This window comes from Vanessa tameamea, chromosome 5, assembly GCF_037043105.1.
Source record: "Vanessa tameamea isolate UH-Manoa-2023 chromosome 5, ilVanTame1 primary haplotype, whole genome shotgun sequence".
Lineage (NCBI taxonomy): Eukaryota > Metazoa > Arthropoda > Insecta > Lepidoptera > Nymphalidae > Vanessa > Vanessa tameamea.
Window position 1 is genome coordinate 7,007,625 of NC_087313.1, and position 20,434 is coordinate 7,028,058.

At 31.2% G+C, this 20,434-nt stretch overlaps 1 protein-coding gene across 1 annotated transcript in view; it reads right to left on the reverse strand.

Moving 5' to 3' along the window:
* Positions 1-20,434, reverse strand: part of LOC113392589 (EF-hand domain-containing protein 1-like) — a 64,800-nt gene that overhangs the window by 981 nt on the left and 43,385 nt on the right. The window contains exons 5-13 of the mRNA XM_026629089.2: positions 15,618-15,714; positions 13,896-13,983; positions 11,927-12,077; positions 9,874-9,943; positions 8,553-8,669; positions 7,090-7,312; positions 1,295-1,455; positions 729-937; positions 173-374 (exon numbers count right to left, since the gene is read on the reverse strand). Of these exons, the coding sequence (XP_026484874.2) occupies positions 173-374; positions 729-937; positions 1,295-1,455; positions 7,090-7,312; positions 8,553-8,669; positions 9,874-9,943; positions 11,927-12,077; positions 13,896-13,983; positions 15,618-15,714 (1,318 nt within the window). The remainder of the gene's footprint in view (positions 1-172; positions 375-728; positions 938-1,294; positions 1,456-7,089; positions 7,313-8,552; positions 8,670-9,873; positions 9,944-11,926; positions 12,078-13,895; positions 13,984-15,617; positions 15,715-20,434) is intronic.

Genomic DNA, 20,434 nt, shown 5'->3' on the forward strand with positions numbered 1-20,434 from the left:
GAGGTAACTTTTTTTTTGGCATTTAATGAGTAAGCGTAATGCTTCTTTTAATAATAACATCAAGAAAAATATAAAAGTATTTTTAGTATAAATTTAAATATTGCGATTGAATTAAGTATTTTATTTATTGATATCTTTATAATTTTTTACCTACGGTATAGTTTAAACATACCGCGTCCTTATATTTCTCGCAGAAATCCTCGTCTTCATTATAATGTGGTTGTTGACCAGGAGGGTAGGTTATCTGCTTGGTGGGTTCCTGTCGTTCTTCAGGAGCTGGTCCACTGAAGCACACCATTTTCTGATGATCATCACGAGCAGCACTCGATTTGAGAATGCCCTTTAATGGCACTACGTTGTCGCATGTTGGTTTACTGTGAATAAAATAATTAATCATGACGATAACCTGTCAGAAACTATTTGTATAATCATTAACGTTAAATTGATTTTTTAGACTATTTTAATTTTTAATTAATCTTAATATTTTAATTTTTTTTAGAAACTTCTCATTAAATAACTGTTTTCTTTTCCATTTCCGTTGTACGAAGATATTCGGACTTCAAAACGTACGTACGATAAGTCTGTTGTGCCCATAATTATATTGACTGACACACCTTTCAAAGCGAAACGCAGGAGTTACAATAAAGTATCGCTTGCTGTTGCAGAATTACTTACGAATTTGTGGTATCAGCACAGAAGAGGTGGCGTAGGGTCCTATTTGAAATTACCTCAGTCTCATCATGCGCAAGGAGTCGTCGTAGGAGATACGGTCCGTTGTCATGGGTGGTGTTGGTGGACGAGGTGGCGTGGCGCTGCCTTCGACCACATCAAGTGCGGTGAGACAGCGCTCCATAGCGCTTGGTTCTGCCACAGCCGCTTGTCCGATCTTCGCCAAGCGTGCTCTTGTTTCTTCTGCTTGTTCCTCACGAACTGCCTCCTGTTCATGTTAATATTTTAATATAGGCCTATAACGTTGTTTTATAGTTAGTTTTAACCAAAAAAAGTAATTGTAATCAAATATTGGGATTTTTATTTTAATTGTTTTCTAATAGGGAATCCTTGTATGGTAATGTTCAATTGAGACACGTTTAAAATATAAATGACCAACTAGAAGGCTTGGAGCTAATTCCAGCTAACATGTTGGTTCAATGCGAGTTATTAGATACACATGTGGTAGAATTTCATGCGATAAATGAAGGTTTTCTTACGATGTTTTCCTTTCCCACTCGCCATCTTTGCTTCAATTAGTGAAAATATTTACATCTAATTATTATTTCATCACAAAATATCTTACCTCGAGCTCATCTTTCAAATTGCCCTCCCTCATGTGGTAGTTACGTATATTATCAATGACTTCTTGCGGGAACTTGTCCGGATTTGCACTCATGTAGCGGTATACAAAGAGATCGCAACCGACTATTTTGAAACGATGCTTGAAGACCGGAACTATAGCGCCTGAATTCAAAGTTAAATACAAACAATGATTAAGACATGGGCACTGGTGAAGAGGGAACAAATGGTGACTACCAAGGAGATTCTGGATTACAACCTGAAAATGGCGATCTATAGTAGAGATGATCTGATAATAAATAAACTGGCCGTGAATCCCGAATCCTAAGGAGACAAATAACTCCTCCATAGATTCCTTCAAGGACATATTCAAAATGACCGTCTAGAACAGTAGTTTCCAAACTTATTTTTCTTGTGGACCACTTTCAAAATTTTACTGGTTTCGGTGGACCCCCTGCTGCTACATTTCTACCACATTCTTAAAGTCGCCAAAAAATAAAAATTGTGTCGTTTCTGAGTTCTATCCCTATATTCCGATAGGTAAAATAAAAACGAAAAATGGTACATTTTATAACACTTTATTTATTAAAAGAATAAAATTACAAGAAAAAATTAATAAGGTAATATAGGTTCAGGTCATAATTTTAATTAATGGGAAGGATGTATTTGATGGAGTGTCAGCAAACGATCAATGTTTGGCTTTATTTTTGTGAGCAATAACCGCAAATCCCCCCGCTCTGTGATGTTTAATTTGCTCGTTTTTTTTTTTAAGAGGTTTGTAACGGCACTAAAACACCTTTCGACAAGGTCTGACGAGGGAAAAGCTATTTAAAAATTTCCTTCCGATTTCCCACAGTCCAGGATATTTTTCGGGTATTTCTGCTTGCAGCCAAAATGTTTAGTAGCCTTTTCTAAATTTCACCTTCAGCTCCTCATTGGTGCTTAGCTCGAGCAGCTCCTCTTGTAATACAATATTGGCCACTTCCGTTTCAACAAATGGATTTATGATCCATGGTGGTATATCCATCGTCAGCATATCTTCAAACCTGGTTTTGAAGTCATCATGCAGGGCACTTAAATGTTGACTGTAGGTATGGATATCCTCATCAATACATTCTACCTGCGACAAGTTTGGAAATTGAGAGAATTCGCGCCGACTAATGTTTTGCTTCATAAATTTCAATTACCGGGTAACGTTGACTCGTCCAGTTGTATAGAAATATGAGTTTTTTGCAGATGATTGCACAAAAAACTTTCGATATCAGAGCTCATTTCATCAATGCGTCTTTGTACAGTATTGTTACTTAATGGAAATCTTTTTAGTACGTCAAATGCAGATTTGTGCAAAACAGTTTTTAAAACCTCTTCAACAGCGGGTAAAATTAATTGTTCTCCGATAGTGTGCGGTTTTCCAGATTTTGCTATAAGTAATGAGATGTTGTAAGATGCCCGCAAGCCATCATCGTTACTTTGAGACGTTGAAGCGAACATACTGTGCATGGTGGGTCATATTTTTCCTTCAATGTTTGAAAATATTTTAAATCTTTACCTATTTTATCAGTATGACACCTTTTTAGATGATCCTCGAGCTTTGATGGCTTCATTCAGAGTCATTGCTCAAAACTTTGTTGCATAATAGGCACATGGGCAATTGTTTGTCTGCCTCTAATGGAACAAAACCATATTTCAAATAATCGACACTATATTGTCGACATTTTTTCTTAGCTGTAGCCAAGTTTCGTTTCAGTTACCTTACCTGTAAAAAAAAATGTTTTAGTAACCAAGTTTTTTTCTGAATATAGGTATCACACCGCAGCCTTTGTCAGCACGCGGAAATAGAATTACGGCTTGTAAAGGGACCAACTAATAAACCGCTAAGATAAATACAGACGTTTTCACAAAACGGTATCAATTTTAAAGTACCTAATTTACCACTAATTTTTAATAGTACAAATAAAAATTGGTGTACTCAGTATCGAATACTGCTTATATTTGTGTAGGAAAAAATAAAAGTCGAAATCCCAAAATTGTCCATAAAAACGATAACTAACATTTCATCAAATTTATGAGTTCACGCGCTCCGTGTATTTGCGTATTTTTTGTCTGCGGCTTCATTGTTAAAACGTGACAAACTAGCATCGAAGCTCAAGCCCCGCCGTTTTCCCGTCACCCGCGCACCGCTCGCTCTTTCCGAAAAGGAATAGTTTTGATAAAATAGTTACTTCAAAATCAATTTAAAATGATTGTGAAATTACTGTTTTATAAAATTAGTAGTTATTTGCAAGAAAAATTACAAAATTAATTGCTTTGCAATATTGCTTATTCGGCCTTTTTAGAGAGGTAGTGCTTCTCTCGTGAAAAAACAATTGAATATAACGTACTGTGTCTGTCTTCAAATCGAAAGAGGACAGTTAAAATTTCTGTAAGTTACTAAGTTACCTATCTATACAAGCAGTTGTGATCAACCGACTAGTACATGTAAACAAAATACTTAGGTACCATAACAAAAAAAAGGTAGGTACTTACTTTTCTCCGGCACTAGCAAACACTGATATAAATTTTCTCATACCTTTTTTTCGAAATTCCGGAAACAAATAAATTAGTTGGCCTTAAGCATTAAGTATTTACATTGGTGAACAAGCATTAAGCATTGTCGGGCGGATAGCGCTTTGCAAGTCTGTACACGAAATTGTACGTAATATCGAATACTCAAGTTTGGACAAGTAACAGTCGCTTGCCTTATTAAAATATTATCTGCTTAGTTAGGTACTTAAAACAATGTAGGTAGGCCCCAGCCCCAGGTAGCCCAAGTCTCCCGTTGACCCCTGGGGGTCCACCTAGACCACTTTGGGAATCACTGGTCTAGAATCTATACTTCTTTGCAGACAGACATTTATATTGCATATGAATACCAAATATTGATCAAAAAATATTTCAACATAAGTTTGAAATTTTGCTGTCTGTTACTAAAAATGTGCAGGCACACAACAAAAAGTAAAAAAATACAATTTAAAAATAAGATACAACATGTCTGTGGAGATACAAATTTAGTAATAAAAACAATTTATGAAGACATTTAATTTTAAACATCTATTGACGCGCCTTAGGGATAAGATCGATTCGCTCAATATACGGCAGGTATATTAATGCGCCCTCTCCGCTGCACTCTACTCCCTCGCGTGTACGTGTGGTGTTCACTGTTTACTTCGTTGCTACATAGTATTAAAGCAATGAAAAAAAAAGTTTAATTAATTTATAAAACTATATCTTAGGTCGTTTTAATTATAAATTCTGTCAATAACCATCAATTTTGATGTTCTAAAACTGATGGGTGTACTGTGACATCATCTTTGAAATACGACTACCGAATTTATTACTAATTGTAGCGAAAGTGCTTGAAAATATCATAATTATAGTCAATGTAATGTACCACGAGTTTGACCAGGTTACTACATAATAATATCAGTACAATATCAATTCCATATATTAAGCTCAAATTAATAGACAAACGATAGACCAACCAAAACGTCAGCAGTAGACCAAGTGATATTTAAAAAATAGATTTTACTTATAAAAAAAAAAAAAAACAATCTTGGTATTTCAATGGTATTTGTTATTAAGATTCTCTTATTGTTTTTGTTTGGATTGCATGACTTAAAGTAATTTGATATGATTTTATTAAGGAAATATTCTAAAAGAATTCATAGCAAGAAAAAAGGTAATCAATGATACATTATTTTATGAATATAGTCGTTGCTCAGGTGAAGTGGAACCCTTAAGATAACATTGGGCGATCAAGTTGAAATAAATCAAACGACTGTTGTAAGGTCCTGCTTTATATATAAAATTTAATTCAGTATTAAATATTAAGTATTTTTTCTCCCATCGTATTTTTTCCGTCAAAACATTAAATGTTACTAACTCCAGGATCCTTTCAACACGCCAACCGCCTGTAGCAATCTCTTTCAAGCAATTATTCAGTGTTTTTTTTTTTGTTTAGCACTTTGAACATGTACAGCGTAAATAAAAACACAATTTAATTTTCCAGGTTTTAAAGTTATTTTTAAATTCAACAAATAATCTTAGTAAACACCCCGGAAATATTTAGCAGGTAAACAAAGGCCTCTTAAAATCATAATTTTAAAGATAAAACTTGGAGGGCATTTTACCACACTACTACAACAATGTAGGTTGGTAAGTGAATCCTCATGGGTTGAATCCCAAAACTGCGAAAACTGGTAATGCTTCCAAGTTGAACTCACGATCTTCGAATCAATAAGTTCTGTCCACTAGGTGACTAGGCGATCTCTTATTCTTTTTAACTGTGTTTAAAATTACGTTAAACGTTGCGATTGTTTTTCTTGTTATTTTTTTTCAATACGAACTATTCAAACCGAAATAACAAAATGACGTAAACGTTATTTTTTGCATCTGTAATTTTTTATTAAAAAGTCACAGCAGTTTCGCTATACAATATATTTTTTTACGGAATTCGTAGTTAACTCAATATGTATATTAAAATTATTCTGTGCAATTTATTTAAAATCAGGCAACGACAAAACAATACAGTATCTTTCTGACATTCTATATCAACCAACGTTGTTAGGTAACTATTGAGAATTTAGTGTTCAATCAATTAAAAAAAAATGTAAATACAATATAAAAAAAATGTTTGAAACATGCAAATACATATCATGTATTTATAATGAGTATTTAAAGTATGTTTTCCTCATATTTCTAATGCTTATGGTCAAATTTCAACCAATGAGCACTTAGCATAAATTGCTTTTTTTGTAGACGTATTTTACGTACGTGTACCTCATATATTACATTTTGTAAACTTGTTGCATATCCGTGTAGAGTAAGACTATGCAATTTATCATTCTTATTTTTATATTCCACTTATACATGGAAACATCAATAATTACTGTTATTAACGAAAACGACCATTATCTTGATAATGAAACAAGTATAATATAACATAATTAATTGACATAATTTTAAATATAAAAAAAAATGTGTGATTTTTATCTGTGCCAATTAGTGCATTTAAAAAAAACATATTCAAATAAAGTTTTACTTATAGTAGAAAACAGAGCAGTATTTAACTTTTAACTATCTTTATAACATCTGCACCTGAGTAGAGATTAACTACTTGCTTTTATTTAATGAGTAAAATATACGCTCTAAATACACCTTTTACAAATTAGTCAACATATTTTTATACAGTGTGAGCCGCTTCAATTCTAGACACCTCAGCGTGCAGTATACACAAACTTTATTTTATATTTAGGAGATAAATTATTTTAACGTCTCGTTAAAATCGTGATGTGATGTGATGGTGTGGTATCACCATAAATTATAATACTTCCATATACAAAATTCAAAACGTAATTGGTTTTATAATTAGTTTTAAAAATAACATTAAATTGCATATGTTTTAATATATATTTTTATATATGAATATGAGTTTTGTTTTCAACCAAACAATTTATTTGTTTATTATCATTAACATTATTTCCTGCACTTCCTAAGATTGGCTGGTAAATATTGCTTTTAGCACTCGATATAAAAAAAATATATTTAAAAATCGAATCATTAAATAGATTTATAAATAACGTGTAGAACGTGTGATGTGTAAAATAGATATTTATAAATTGACTGTTTGATATTTTGAACAATCTCTCTTAATAAAATGTACTTTTATGTTTAAATTGTATCATGAATTAGTGTAATCAATAATTAATACTTATTATACAAATTGAATTTATTAAAGAAATAAATTAAAGTAAAACTTACCGATATAAAATCTATCTGGGGTGTAGTAAGTAGGGAAGTTAGGGTCCGATTCTGGCGTTTGCAAACGCATCGACTTCAGGAACTTTCCTTCGCGTATTCCTGAATTACGTCGTGGTATTTCTCCAATCTTCACGGTACCGTCTGCGAGACTGTACGAGAGGACAAACTGACGGTCTTTGTCCTCTGGATGTATCCAGTCCATTTCACAGAGGTAGCGTAGGTACTGAATATATATAATATGTGTTAATAAAATATTAGTTTAATTTCCCTTTTTAGATAATAAAAATATTCTAATAATAAACTTCGATGTTCACTTATAAGTAGCTCGAAATATTGTTTTAATATATGATTGAATATTACATAAGGGAGATATATAATTATATATATAGACATATCACGTGCTAAATTCGTTTTTTTGCGAATGTGATGTGTGTACATTTTTACAAAATGTTCAATAGTTTCGAGTGAGCTATGACATATTGCAACGCAGTTTTTAGTTTTTACTTTGTTTTCGTTTCGTGTGTCATCGTTACAAAGGATTTTGTAGAAAAATCTTTAGGTACTATATATATTTATTTATTTTCGATGCAAGTGATTGCGTATTTTAACCGCTAAAATAGTAATATGCAAATAAGAAAGAAAATTTAGAAGAATTCCGAGAAAAGTATAAATTATAAAAAAATACGAAGACATTAAAAAATACGAAGTAATATTAGACTTGCTTCTTAAATGTATTTAGCTGGCAGGGTGAAATGTCGCAACTGAGAATATTTCATCTTGTAGAAGCAATTATGCTAGATCTTATAATATCGTAGTTGATTCAGAAGTATAGTGTGTTTATGGAGACAATGCATGAAATAATTGTATTCAGAAATGGATTACAGTTGCGAGTTTCGCGTCTAACTTCACTCGAATGACTCGACTTCACGTGTTGCGAAATTAAAGTTTGTATTGATGTTGCAAACTTCTGTTCGTGATTAATGTAGTCGAGTAAAATATTAAATAACAATTTAAGCGTTTTATTGTTATTATTTATACTCATCTAGACACGTAAAAAATGTTGATTTCAATATTTAGTTAACGTGTAATCAATTATTGGTTTCTAGTAGATTAACCGGAGGCGTGGTCAAGTTGTTCTCAATATTTAAAATATTTACATAAGTACACAAGAAATAAATAAAGTTAACAGTTACATATAAATTAAAATAGCACTAAAAAATAATAATAAAACTATAATTTAATACATAAATGCATATATACATATTATATATAATATAAAATCAATACTATATAAATTAACCGTACTGATTCGCACGCTACTTATTGTATCTACTTTGATCGTTTTTTTTAAACCTATATTATTATTATTTTAATACAGAAAAAAAACTCACTTTCAATATCAGAAATTATCTAGAAATATTAAAAAAAATATATTTAAGTATATGATATTGTTCTGTGTTTACCTTGTTAGCATTAAGGTTGTATTTGATGACATCTTTGTGAGGAGGTTTAGGTGTTAGACCGTAGCAAGACTGCAACGTGTCCTCTGGAGTACCGATACCAATATGAGGAGGAATACTCTATAAAAATATATCTAATGACAGTCTAAATATAGGAATTATATGAACATACATACATCAATCGACGCTGGTTAAGAGTCCATTAACTCTTTTTCTATATCTGGGACAAGTCACAGGCTCTACAGTGTTACTGTGACTTATCTAAGCAGTAAACACACAGTAAATTATCTATAGCATAAAAAAAAAGAACCGTGGAACATCCTGTACTTCCTAAAATTTCAATGAAATAGCTAAATTTTGCGACATGACAATTTTATTTGTCTTTTTAATTTGCCTAAGGAGTAAAAAAGTGACATAAATTATATTTGTTTGATCAACTAATTATTTAATTGAGAGATTTTATCATTTATTCATTATTATAAAACCGATCGTCAGCCCTCTTTCAACATGATCCTCCCAGGGTTGCTTTTTTTTATACATATGGTGAACTAGAGTGTAAACCGCAATTTTAATTAACGTTTTATTGAAACGCGTAGATTAGGTTATAAATGAGTTAAAAAAAATCAAATTGATACTTGTATTTATGAAATAAAAGTTGTCGCTTGCAGCTTTGTAGGGTTTGATTGTCAAGTATTAGTTATAATAAAGCTTCTTTGGAGTTCAAGTTTGCTTTATACCAAATTTCTTCAATTTCGGTTCAGAGTTTAGCCGAGGAAGAGCAACAAACAGAGTTGCTTTCGTATGTATAATTAATGTTAGTATATATATTCTGATAAATATAACATAACGTATGAGGTCGTCTGAAACCAGAATACACGTCCGATCTTTATGGTTGATGGCTGAAAATTATCGAAACATGATTCGGATCAGTGGTTTAATCTTTATGCAATTGCGTTTGACCATCGCAATATTTTATCGGAAACGAATACATTTTAAATGATACGCCATTATAGTAAACATTGTTATTATTTAACTATATATATATATATATATATATATATATATATATATATATATATATATATATATATATATATATAAATGTTGAACTCTCACAAAGTCATGTTCGGTATCAACTTTAGGAAAACTGTATGATAATTAAGTTTAAACGGAGTTTTCTTTTTTTTATTGGCAACATTAGCATTTATAGTCCCATCACTTAATAATTAGTATCTCCATTCATTAATAAAGGCTTAGTGGTAGTTGATAAAAAAACTGCGTGTTCACTGAAGTAATAACAGTTATTGGGTCAATATTAACTTACCTTGGGAAATTCCTTCTTCGTCTCGTGATGAACCTCAATGCGAGGGGGCTGTTCTATGTTCAGCATTGTCCTGAACAGTAACATTGTGTGCTATGAAACTATGCTAAAGCATGCGACTGTGACGAGAACAAAGTTTCCAACTCGTCCCCGACTAGTTCAATTTGTGGAGGACATTCTATTGTTAGTGTAGTGTACTACTTACAGTTTATTTCAATATGTAAAAGTACACTTTAGAATTTAATTTAGTGACATATTTAACTTAACTAAGCAGAAGTTGAACATGCATGGCTTTTTCGCTTGAGTTGGATTAAGGTATGGTGATGTTATGATGCGACTTTATTTTCACGTTAAGAAGTACCATTTGTGTTTAGATGTATAAAATTATAGCCATAAGAAACATGGTATGGAATACCCGAATCGAATAGTGCTATCGAAAACTGTTTGCCTTCTTTGCATGATTCAATACATACAATTTATTTCATATTTAAGTTACTAACAAAAAAAGAAGAAAATAGTTTTTCTGACCTCTATTACTTCAGACCAATATAAGTTATCCACGATTCATATTATTTAACATTTTCTGGGATAGTAAGCGAGTGTCACAAATAACACGAACTAACTCATTCACTCATAACTATGAATTATCTTTTGTCTTTAATATATTGTGTCTGAACTTGTTAACTAAATAACAATAAATAGTACCAATTGGTGCATATGCATATATATTACGTCTCATTGAAAATTATTTGAAATACTCATACTATTTGTATTCACGTTATAAATTAATGTTATATTCAATACGTCTTCTTGGATTTCTTGTTCTTAATGTTAAATACAAAAAAAAAAAAAATATATGAACTTATAATATGTTATAATATATAATATAAGATTTAAAACAATTTTCTAGTTTCAATGTTAAATTCGTTAATATTGTTTTCAATAACTATTTACATCCACCTACTACAGATATATTTCTTCTTCAAATGACTGCTACTTATGATAATATCATCGAAACTATATTTTAATATTGTAATTATTCCACAAACAAACTTAATTTATTGAATATTAAGTTTATAATTTATTAACGAATATACATAATATAGAGTGAACTCTGTGGTTACTTGTAATTTGGTCTAATGGCGCGTGTATTATCTTGTTAGAAACGGAATAGCATGATAGGTTTAGGCAGGCTTCAGTCGTCACACACATCGTTGCAGACGAAACTAATCAAATCAGGTGCTCAATTGAATCGTTCTCTGATTATAAACAAACTCGTAAAATCTTTGATGAAATGGTACGCCTGTCTATCACCTATATTTAAAGTTAAATACCCTTAAGTAGCGTCACTACGATATTTTGACATTTTGAGCTTTTGCTTAAAATTAATTTATTAGGATTTTTAATTTAAGGGCAAATAGATTTGGATAGATAGTATTTATTATTATTATAATAAAAGGCTCATAAAAATTTAGATTTTTTAAAATCTACTAATTCTGTAATGATATTTCTGAGCCTTTTACATATATATTTTTGAAGATATCACGAGAGATGCAAATGTTGTATCAAATAAAGAGTGCTTTTTTACCTATTGTAAATTATATTACTGTTATTTACATTACTCTGGAATCGACAAATAGTATTTTCTCGTTGACATCACGTACTCTATTTTATCAGACAGAATATTGAAAACAACAATTCCCTGTTTTTTTATGTAATAGGTAGGCGGACCGTCAAATGGGCCACCTGATGTTAAGTGGTCGCCACCGACCGTAGACATTGGCAGTGTTAGAAATATGAACCATCCCTTACTTTGCCAAAGCGCCACCAACCTTGGAAACTACGATGTTATGTCTCTTCTGCCTGTAGTTAGCCATCATACAAACAAATGTATCTCAATGGTACACGTGACAACTAAAGTCCAATCAATACCAATATAATATATAGATATATATTTAAAACTTTCCAATCCCTAAAATCCAAGTACATCGCATGAAAAACATATTGTTATTTCGAGTCCAGTCGATTACTCCAGAATAATCCTTTGGATACTAACCTGTAATATTTTCTAGTGAAGTTATCACAGTCGAATATCAGGAAACGACGGCCGAGAACGAACACAGTTTCTCCCACAATCAGGTCCCTCGGCGAATAGAACTCGGTTATTTCCTCCTCTGTAGTTTCCATAGCAATCGATGGGAATGATGCTGAATAAACAATAACCCGCTAGCGTTAATCAGCGCCATAAATATAGACTACGGCGGACGTGTATCGAATTAACGAATAAAACCAATTTCGATAGCATTATTGATGTACTGTGCTCGATGCTTGCTCTTATTTTTACAGATGCAGAATGTATTAACTTTAAAAAAAATTTAACTGTGATAATGTTAGGGAAATTTGTTGAGTTAACATTGATTTGTCTGATATTGCTAATGTCCAGCCGTGGGATTTAGGGCTTAAGTTAAATTTCGAATTATATTAATCAACATTTCCTTTTTTTTAGTCTTTTAATCTGCCAAAATACTTAGAAATTTTCGGCTGATCAGTATAAAACATAGATCCATGACGTCTAAATGTGACAAAACCTATGCATGCAAATGATAGCACTGATTTTTTAAAGTTCATTTTTGTTTTACAAAATAACTTATTTATTTATAAATTTATTTTAAAAAATCATTCTTGTTAATTTTAAAATGATAACAGTATTGATTCTTACTAACGCCTTTAATTAATTTTAAATTTAATTTACTCAATATACTTTATATTAGTATTTTTTATTACTTCGTTTCTTCATAAATGGTTAGAAATAAAATAACGTACACGCTGTATCAAAATCTCTGAAATGTCGTTCGTAAATAAAACTGATGCAACATTTCCAATTTAGTTACTTTGACAACCCACAGCAGAGTTTCCGTACGTTTGAACCTCGAAATAGCTATTCGATGTTTCATTTTGTTCAAGTTAACCCGAGACGAGAAAACGCTAGTCCACCAAACAATACTACCTACCTACCTACATCCTAATTACCTTGCAAATGAGATGTTGGAAATTGCTGACAGTAAAATCTCGGTAAATACACGGTACGGTTAATCTTTGAGCCATCGTAAACTTATATTAATAGGACGCTCTTAAGACGATTACGCTATGAAATTTTGAGTAGACGTCGAGTACTTGAGCTTATTTACCGACAAGATTAAAAGTGACGTTATGAGAATGAAAATTGTGTAGACTGCCAGTTGTTTGAATATGAGTTTAAACTTTTTGGATTATGTTGTAGCTTGGATTTAAGCCAAATTTAAAATAAAAATACCGCTGCCTTATTAAAGTTAAATATAAGAACAATAGAAAGAGCGATATTACTCACACTTGTGTATCATTTTGTATATATTTTTTTAATGTAATTTATTTAATATGAATTGTAATTAAACACGATGTATGGAGTATACAATACAGTCAAACGAGTATTTAATTCGAAAAACTTTCGCTGCATTTTTTTTATAATTCAGTTGGGAATCAAAGGTATTATTTGTCAACGAAAATGACTCTACACTTGACAAAGGCTCAAAAAATGAAATAAAATGTTTTTTAGATTAATTCGAGAAAGTTTAAACTAAAACATGTAGAGTTTTGTTTAAAAATGGAGTTAAGGAGGCTATTGCTATAAATATCGTCTATTATTCAACCAATTAGTGTACAGAAATTAAGAGTTGTTTTAAATAAAAAATATAGATATATAACTTACAGCCTCTCTAAATCCTTGTATTTTAAGAGAAGTCAAAAATTTAACTATTTTTATTATACATGAATATTATGCTTTACATTTTATATTTAACCTTCGTTTTTTAACTTTGCCATTGCGACCTTTTCGAATTACTACAAGAAACTTATTTGAGTTTCAAATTATTGTTGTTGACAAACCGTTTATGAAACAAACAGTCGCCCATTCAGTTCTAACTTGAGTTAAATGCATGTTTGTTATTCTATGCAATGCTTTTTTTCGCTAATTTTATGTTTAAACTTACATGGTCTCTCCTTCCACACTTTGGGTAGTTTTCTCTTCTTCAGAAGGAGAGGGAAAGGATCTTTTCCACCTCTGCCATCGTGTATCTCCTGTGACAAATTTACAGTAATAAATTAAAATATATTAATTAGTTATGTTCGAAAAAATAACAAAAGAGCACAAAGTAGCTAATAGTCATCAATTATTTTAAATAAGTCTATCACAAGTTCACAGATTAATTTATGATCTACACTACAACAATTACGAAACGTCTAAATTCGAATATAATTTTTTTTTTTTAGCATTAGCAGCCTGTAAATTTCCCACTGCTGGGCTAAAGGCCTCCTCTCCCTTTGAGGAGAAGGTTTGGAGCATATTCCACCACGCTGCTCCAATGCGGGTTGGCGGAATACACATGTGGCAGAATTTCGTTGAAATTAGACACATGCAGGTTTCCTCACGATGTTTTCCTTCACCGCCGAGCACGAGATGAATTATAAACACAAATTAAGCACATGAAAATTCAGTGGTGCCTGCCTGGGTTTGAACCCGAAATCATCGGTTAAGATGCACGCGTTCTAACCACTGGGCCATCTCGGCTCAACATAATTTAAATAATGTTAAATAATTTACCGCTCAATTTATTGATAAAAAAGCGGCCAAGTACGAGTCGGACTCGCCCATGAAGGGTTCCGTAGCAGCAAGTAACATAGTATAAAAGTTCTTCTAGTTCGTTGTATCTTTGATCGATGTTTTTTTTATTTTTATATTTGAATTGATTGAATTAAAGGCAAATTGCGGTTTACGATTTATGTACTCTACTTACCAAGTTTCAACAGTATAGTTCTTATAGTTTCGGAAAAAAGTGGCTTTGATATACATACGGACTGACAGAGAGACAGACATGACGAATCTATAAGGGTTCCGTTTTTGCCATTTGGCCACGGAACCCTAAAAATTATAGAATTTTGTTGTGAATTAAGTAGTACTATTATTAGAATATATTACACAAAGGCCAGGGCTCCATTACAAAATACATTTGTGCCAAAGCCTTAACGAATTCGCTGTTACAGTAATACTGCAAGTTATCGTGTAAGCACGGGGATATAGACGCAAGCGAACAAAATGTGTATAGGTTCGTAATTCGATCGCTCCGCACTCGGGTCTTTCCAATAAATATTCATCGCTTTGATTTTCTACAGGCCCAGATTGTTGCGAAATTAGAGCGAAAGTTTACCCTGCCATCAAAAGATTTTATCGCTTCGGCTTTAATGGGTGCGGAAACTTTGAACAATTATATTAACGGAGAAAATAATTATACCCGATGTAAATGCAATAGAACAATATTATTCTTATTATTTAGTTTGTTATATTAGCTTATGTACTCGCAATGTATGAAATTTGTTATAAGTACAATTTGTTAAGCACTTTTACACCAATTAAATTGTCCTGTTTTTAAAAATAATTATCGCCTACATAATTCACTAACCTGCTTTAAATTTACGTATTAAAATCTCATTTTCCTAAACACGATATTATAGGTGACGGAGCAAAAATAAAAGTTCATTCCTTGATAAAACCTGCAGTACGGTAATTTTTTCAATATTCAACCGTAACACCGACCGATAAGTATTAATTTTGATCGAACAAAAATATAATTTCTTTATGCAATTTCATGTTTTAATCCAATAGATGACTTTAAATATGCGGTAAAAACCATCGTTAAAAGTAATCACAGAATTACCTTAACAGCGATGTTATCGTCTTGCAAGAAGTAGAACATTTTGTATTCAGTGAGTTCTCCGTGTTCAGCGTCCCTGTTATCCCATACTACGTTGAACCTGAAAACAAATTATCTATAATAATATTTTAACATTAATTCGAAACCGTGTTAATTGGGTGTGTCAAATAAATCTTGACAGAAAGAAATAAATAAACAAAAATTTGATAATTTTTTTTTTCAATGGTATACATTTTTCTAATTATGATTTTAAGAGAGCTGTTCTGGTAATGACACTGAAGATTGATTTCGATTAGGGGAATTGAGTCTGCCTTGTCATTGACTTCAATATATATAATATATATATTTTAATTTGTTTATTATGTTTTCGTTCCAAGTTCAGATCTGGTCTAGATTTGACGTGACGGGTAAATACATATCTTAATATAAAAATACATATTGGTATATACAGTTTAGATTTATAGACTTTGATCCAAAATCTTATTGAAAATAAAACTTTCCAAGTTCGTTGAAGCGTTTATTGATTGCAGCGACCAAGTTTCGTAAAAATCCGTCCAATAATTTAATAACATTAGCCTTAAAATACCGTAACAATATCTTCGATCACGTTGGCACGCTATGGAGGGGTGCATTTGTATTATTAAATAATAGGAAGCCAGCATATTTGCCCCAATTAATTAAAGAGCTAAAGAGGCTAAACGGCTCAACCGTTTGCGGGTTCAAATCCAGGCAAGCATCAGTATGTTTTACGTGCTCAACTTGTATTAAGAAAAGCATCGTCAGGAAACCAGCTTATGGTAGCTGAATTATGCCACATGTGTAATCCACCAGCATTGGAGTCAAGTGGAATAAACTTCTTATTTTATATACCTATAATATACATAAAATAAACAAAAAATCACCTAAGACTCACGTGGTTCATAGCAGAACAAAGCGTCGAATTATCCTACCCATTTCAAATTAATATTATTATTATTATAATAATGGATGGAGGCAAAAAATGATCGGGGGTCATTAGGGATTGCCCTGTTAGTAGTATATTATGAATACCAAGGGCCATCCAAATCTAATGATTTATTAATACAAAACCACCCTTGTAACGGGTTCAAGTTTAATACGCCATTTTGAATAAGTAATGGTGAATCAAAACACGATAACTCGTGCTGTAAACGCGAAATAATCATAAAAGTTAACCGTCCATCTCATCCGTAACATATTAAATTATATTCAGTTTAATTCAATTATATTATAGAAAAAAAAATTGATTTCAAATCTAGAAATTATATTTTATACCCCAATTTTTTATTAGTAATTCATAGTCAATCAGTATTGTCGATAATATTATATTATTTTATGTGCTTTAATGTTATACGTCATTGGGTAGCCCCCCCCCCCATTTAATAATAATAAAAATATATTTATTTTGTCAACAACTATTAAGTATTTATTTATTTTAGTCTAAATTCATTTATTAGTTTTCTTTTTAATAGCCATATTTTTTTACATCTGCCGGGCGTCCCCAGACGGCCACATTCTTTTAAAAGCTTTTTACAGAGTCAGTTTAAGAAATATAATTGTGCGATGAATTCTTTCAACTACACACGTTACGTTTCAGGTGTTTATTTAACAATTTATGTTTTATTATTTGTTCAATACAAATTCACATTATTAATATTAACTATTGGTCTAGCGACTAACTTATAAGGCGTCGTACCCCGAATTTGGGTTCAAGTCATGAGTAAAGCCACTGAAAATATGATTGTTTTTTTTCGGTCGGCATCAGAAATGTTTACATTGAAGAAAAAATACCTTTTTTTTTGTTCGCAAAATATGAATGGCAAGTAGAAATGCTTAGAGGGCAAACAAACAATAAAACAAATTTTAATGGTATTGTTTATAATTATATAACAAACTCCATTGTTATTATTTGCTCACACTAACGAAGGAGTTGGGTGACATTATTAAAATTACTAGATATTAAAGCGCGAAATTCGTTGCATAGACCATCACACTTTAATGTTACAGTACGTAGCTTGGAAAGTCATCGTCGTAAACATACGATACATTATGAAACAACAGAGACAAGGAAAATTCGCTCCGTTGTCTCCGCTCGGTAAGGGAACAAGACACAGTGGTGTAGCGTGATAATTACGGTATAAGGTTTGGTACTACGCTAACTGAAACTGTCTGACGTCAGAGCTCAGTTAATTTAGTGAGGCGTCTTGTGACAAGTATTGTTACCGAAAGTTATGAAATGAGACATTTCTGTCACATATACTGCGGTTAGAATCAATGTATAATGTTTAATTTAGTAAATGTAAAGGACATACTGTCTAAGCAAAGTAATAATACCGCATGCATTTTTAAATAAATACGTTCTCTACGTCTACATTTTGATATTAATACGTTCAGGGTCCAGACTTAGTAACGATATTTATTTAATAAGAACAAACACATCAGATAATTATACAAGCACTGCGCCACAGAAGGCAGACGTTAGAAAGAAACGGCTTTAGCTATAAATGTTGTTTACTGGATGACTAGTCTAACAATGTTATGTTTCTTCTTTCGAATATGAATTCATTGATGTCAGAAAGAGAAAATAATGTTTCTAATTAAAGTTTTTTTTTACCAACGGTCTTTGGTCGATGTTGTCTTTGTGATTCTTAAATGGGTATATATAATTATTATTTACCAGATGAAAACCCGGCTTCACTCGCGTTAAATAAATAAGACTAATCAAATATAGATATATTAACTACAATATCTCTGCACGAAATTATTATTTGGAACACACTTCTTGATCGCACTCGTAAACATCAAACATGGCCGCCCGTTGAACTGTCTTGTCATTGAATTTAAATAATATCTCGATCTATCATCTATAATTGTGTCCTAGGTTTCAATCGGGTCTAACCTAGATCTGCACAAAATTATTAATATAGAAGATAAAATAAAAATATTTCGTTTTAATCGAATTTTATATTTTAAAAACGAAATAAGACTGAATAATGATAGGACTATGTTTTGTTAACATATTTTTTAATAATAAGTGTGACTTCGTGACCAGCCTTGAGTGGAAATGTATAATATTTTTTTTTTTTAATAATTTTCTTTGTATGATAATGACATGTATAAAGATAACATACAATGCTAGTAAATTTATTTAGGAATTAAATGAAATTCGACCCCCTCTAAACTTGAAGGAAACAACTGAAGTCTGTATTTTTTTGTTGAAATTTTATTTTGTTTATAAATGAAGGATAGATAATATATTGATATAATAAAGCCTATAGGAGATTTTACTTAACCTGTGTCTATTCAACGTTATCTTCGGCATTAGTAAACTGATAGTTTGAGCGTCCTACTATAGAAACATTCCACAAGTTGTTTAACTGAAAAATCCTATTTTACTCATATAATTATAAGAAATAAAATACTAATCTATCACTTAAAGTTGAAATAGTATTAACAAAATAAAAGTCACTGAAGCAAAAAAAAATCTATACTAAAACTACGCTAAGGTAAAATAAAAATATTGTTAATTTTATTAAGATATGTTACCTACTTTATAAAAATAGAAAATAACTTGCACTTAATTTTTAACCGTTTTCATGTATATCATATTCATATTTTAACACCGTATCATTCTCATAATATAATTTAATAAGTTAAAATGCGATTTCGATATCGTAAAATAAATATTCAGTAGATAAATCATATTAATTAAATAACATACAGCTTGTCATCGTGGTAATTATTATGATTGAAATATATACAACAATTTCATGAACCAAATTATTGTTTATTTTCACAAATTGAAATGTTTTATTACAACAGTAACATTAATTGTACAATCAGGACTTAAAATCTAGTTAACCTAACCGATTCAAACTAATAATATAAATGTGAATGTTTGTCTGTTTATAAATTGCCTACCATTCTGAAATTTGGTACAGAAAGGGGAACAGAAAATAACATAGGATATATAATACCCAACGGTTGCGGATAATAGAAACTATATTTTTAATATTATAATTTTATTGAATTAGTCATCCCAGTGTTGCAGATGTCCATGAGCGATGGTATGGTCTTTCTATCCAGATGAGCCTCCTGAACGTTTGCCACCAATGCCATTATAAACAAAGTTTGTCCGGATAAATAAAAGTGAAAAAATTGTAAACATACATTGCATATTAGTACAAAGTTTTTCTCTAAAGCAAAATTATATTATATAGTTGTATCAAAGAAGAAAATAAAAATTACTGCAATACACTCGGACTGGAAAAGCCTATTAAAATAAAATCAAACAAATCCATACGTAAATCAAAACAGTCACTCGGTATTGCCTCCAACATGAAACTAGACCGAGTAATCGGGTTTCTATTAATAGAATTTATTTATGACATTGAGTAAAATCCTCATAATAAAAGAGGTATGTTTATAGTACATAACAACGAATAAAGAAGGGACATTTTCTCATGGGGCGACTTACACCTACTTATGTAGGGTTGCTTTATCCATAATAATGTTATAAACTTAAATGATCAGCTGATTTATAAAGGTTTTTGGGTACTGAGGTATTATAACCGACATATTGTTATTTGTTAGCCAACATTCCCCATGTTTCACTTTTATGTATATGTAATATTTAATGTAACCTAAGCTGGGAAACTTTATGTTACTTTACGCTATGTTATTTTATATATGTTATGTACATTCCTTTTGAGGAGCAGACTTGGAGCTTATTTCACCATGCCGCTCGCATGCGGATTAGTGGATATACATGTGGTTGAAATTCATTTAATTTTAATTTTCAT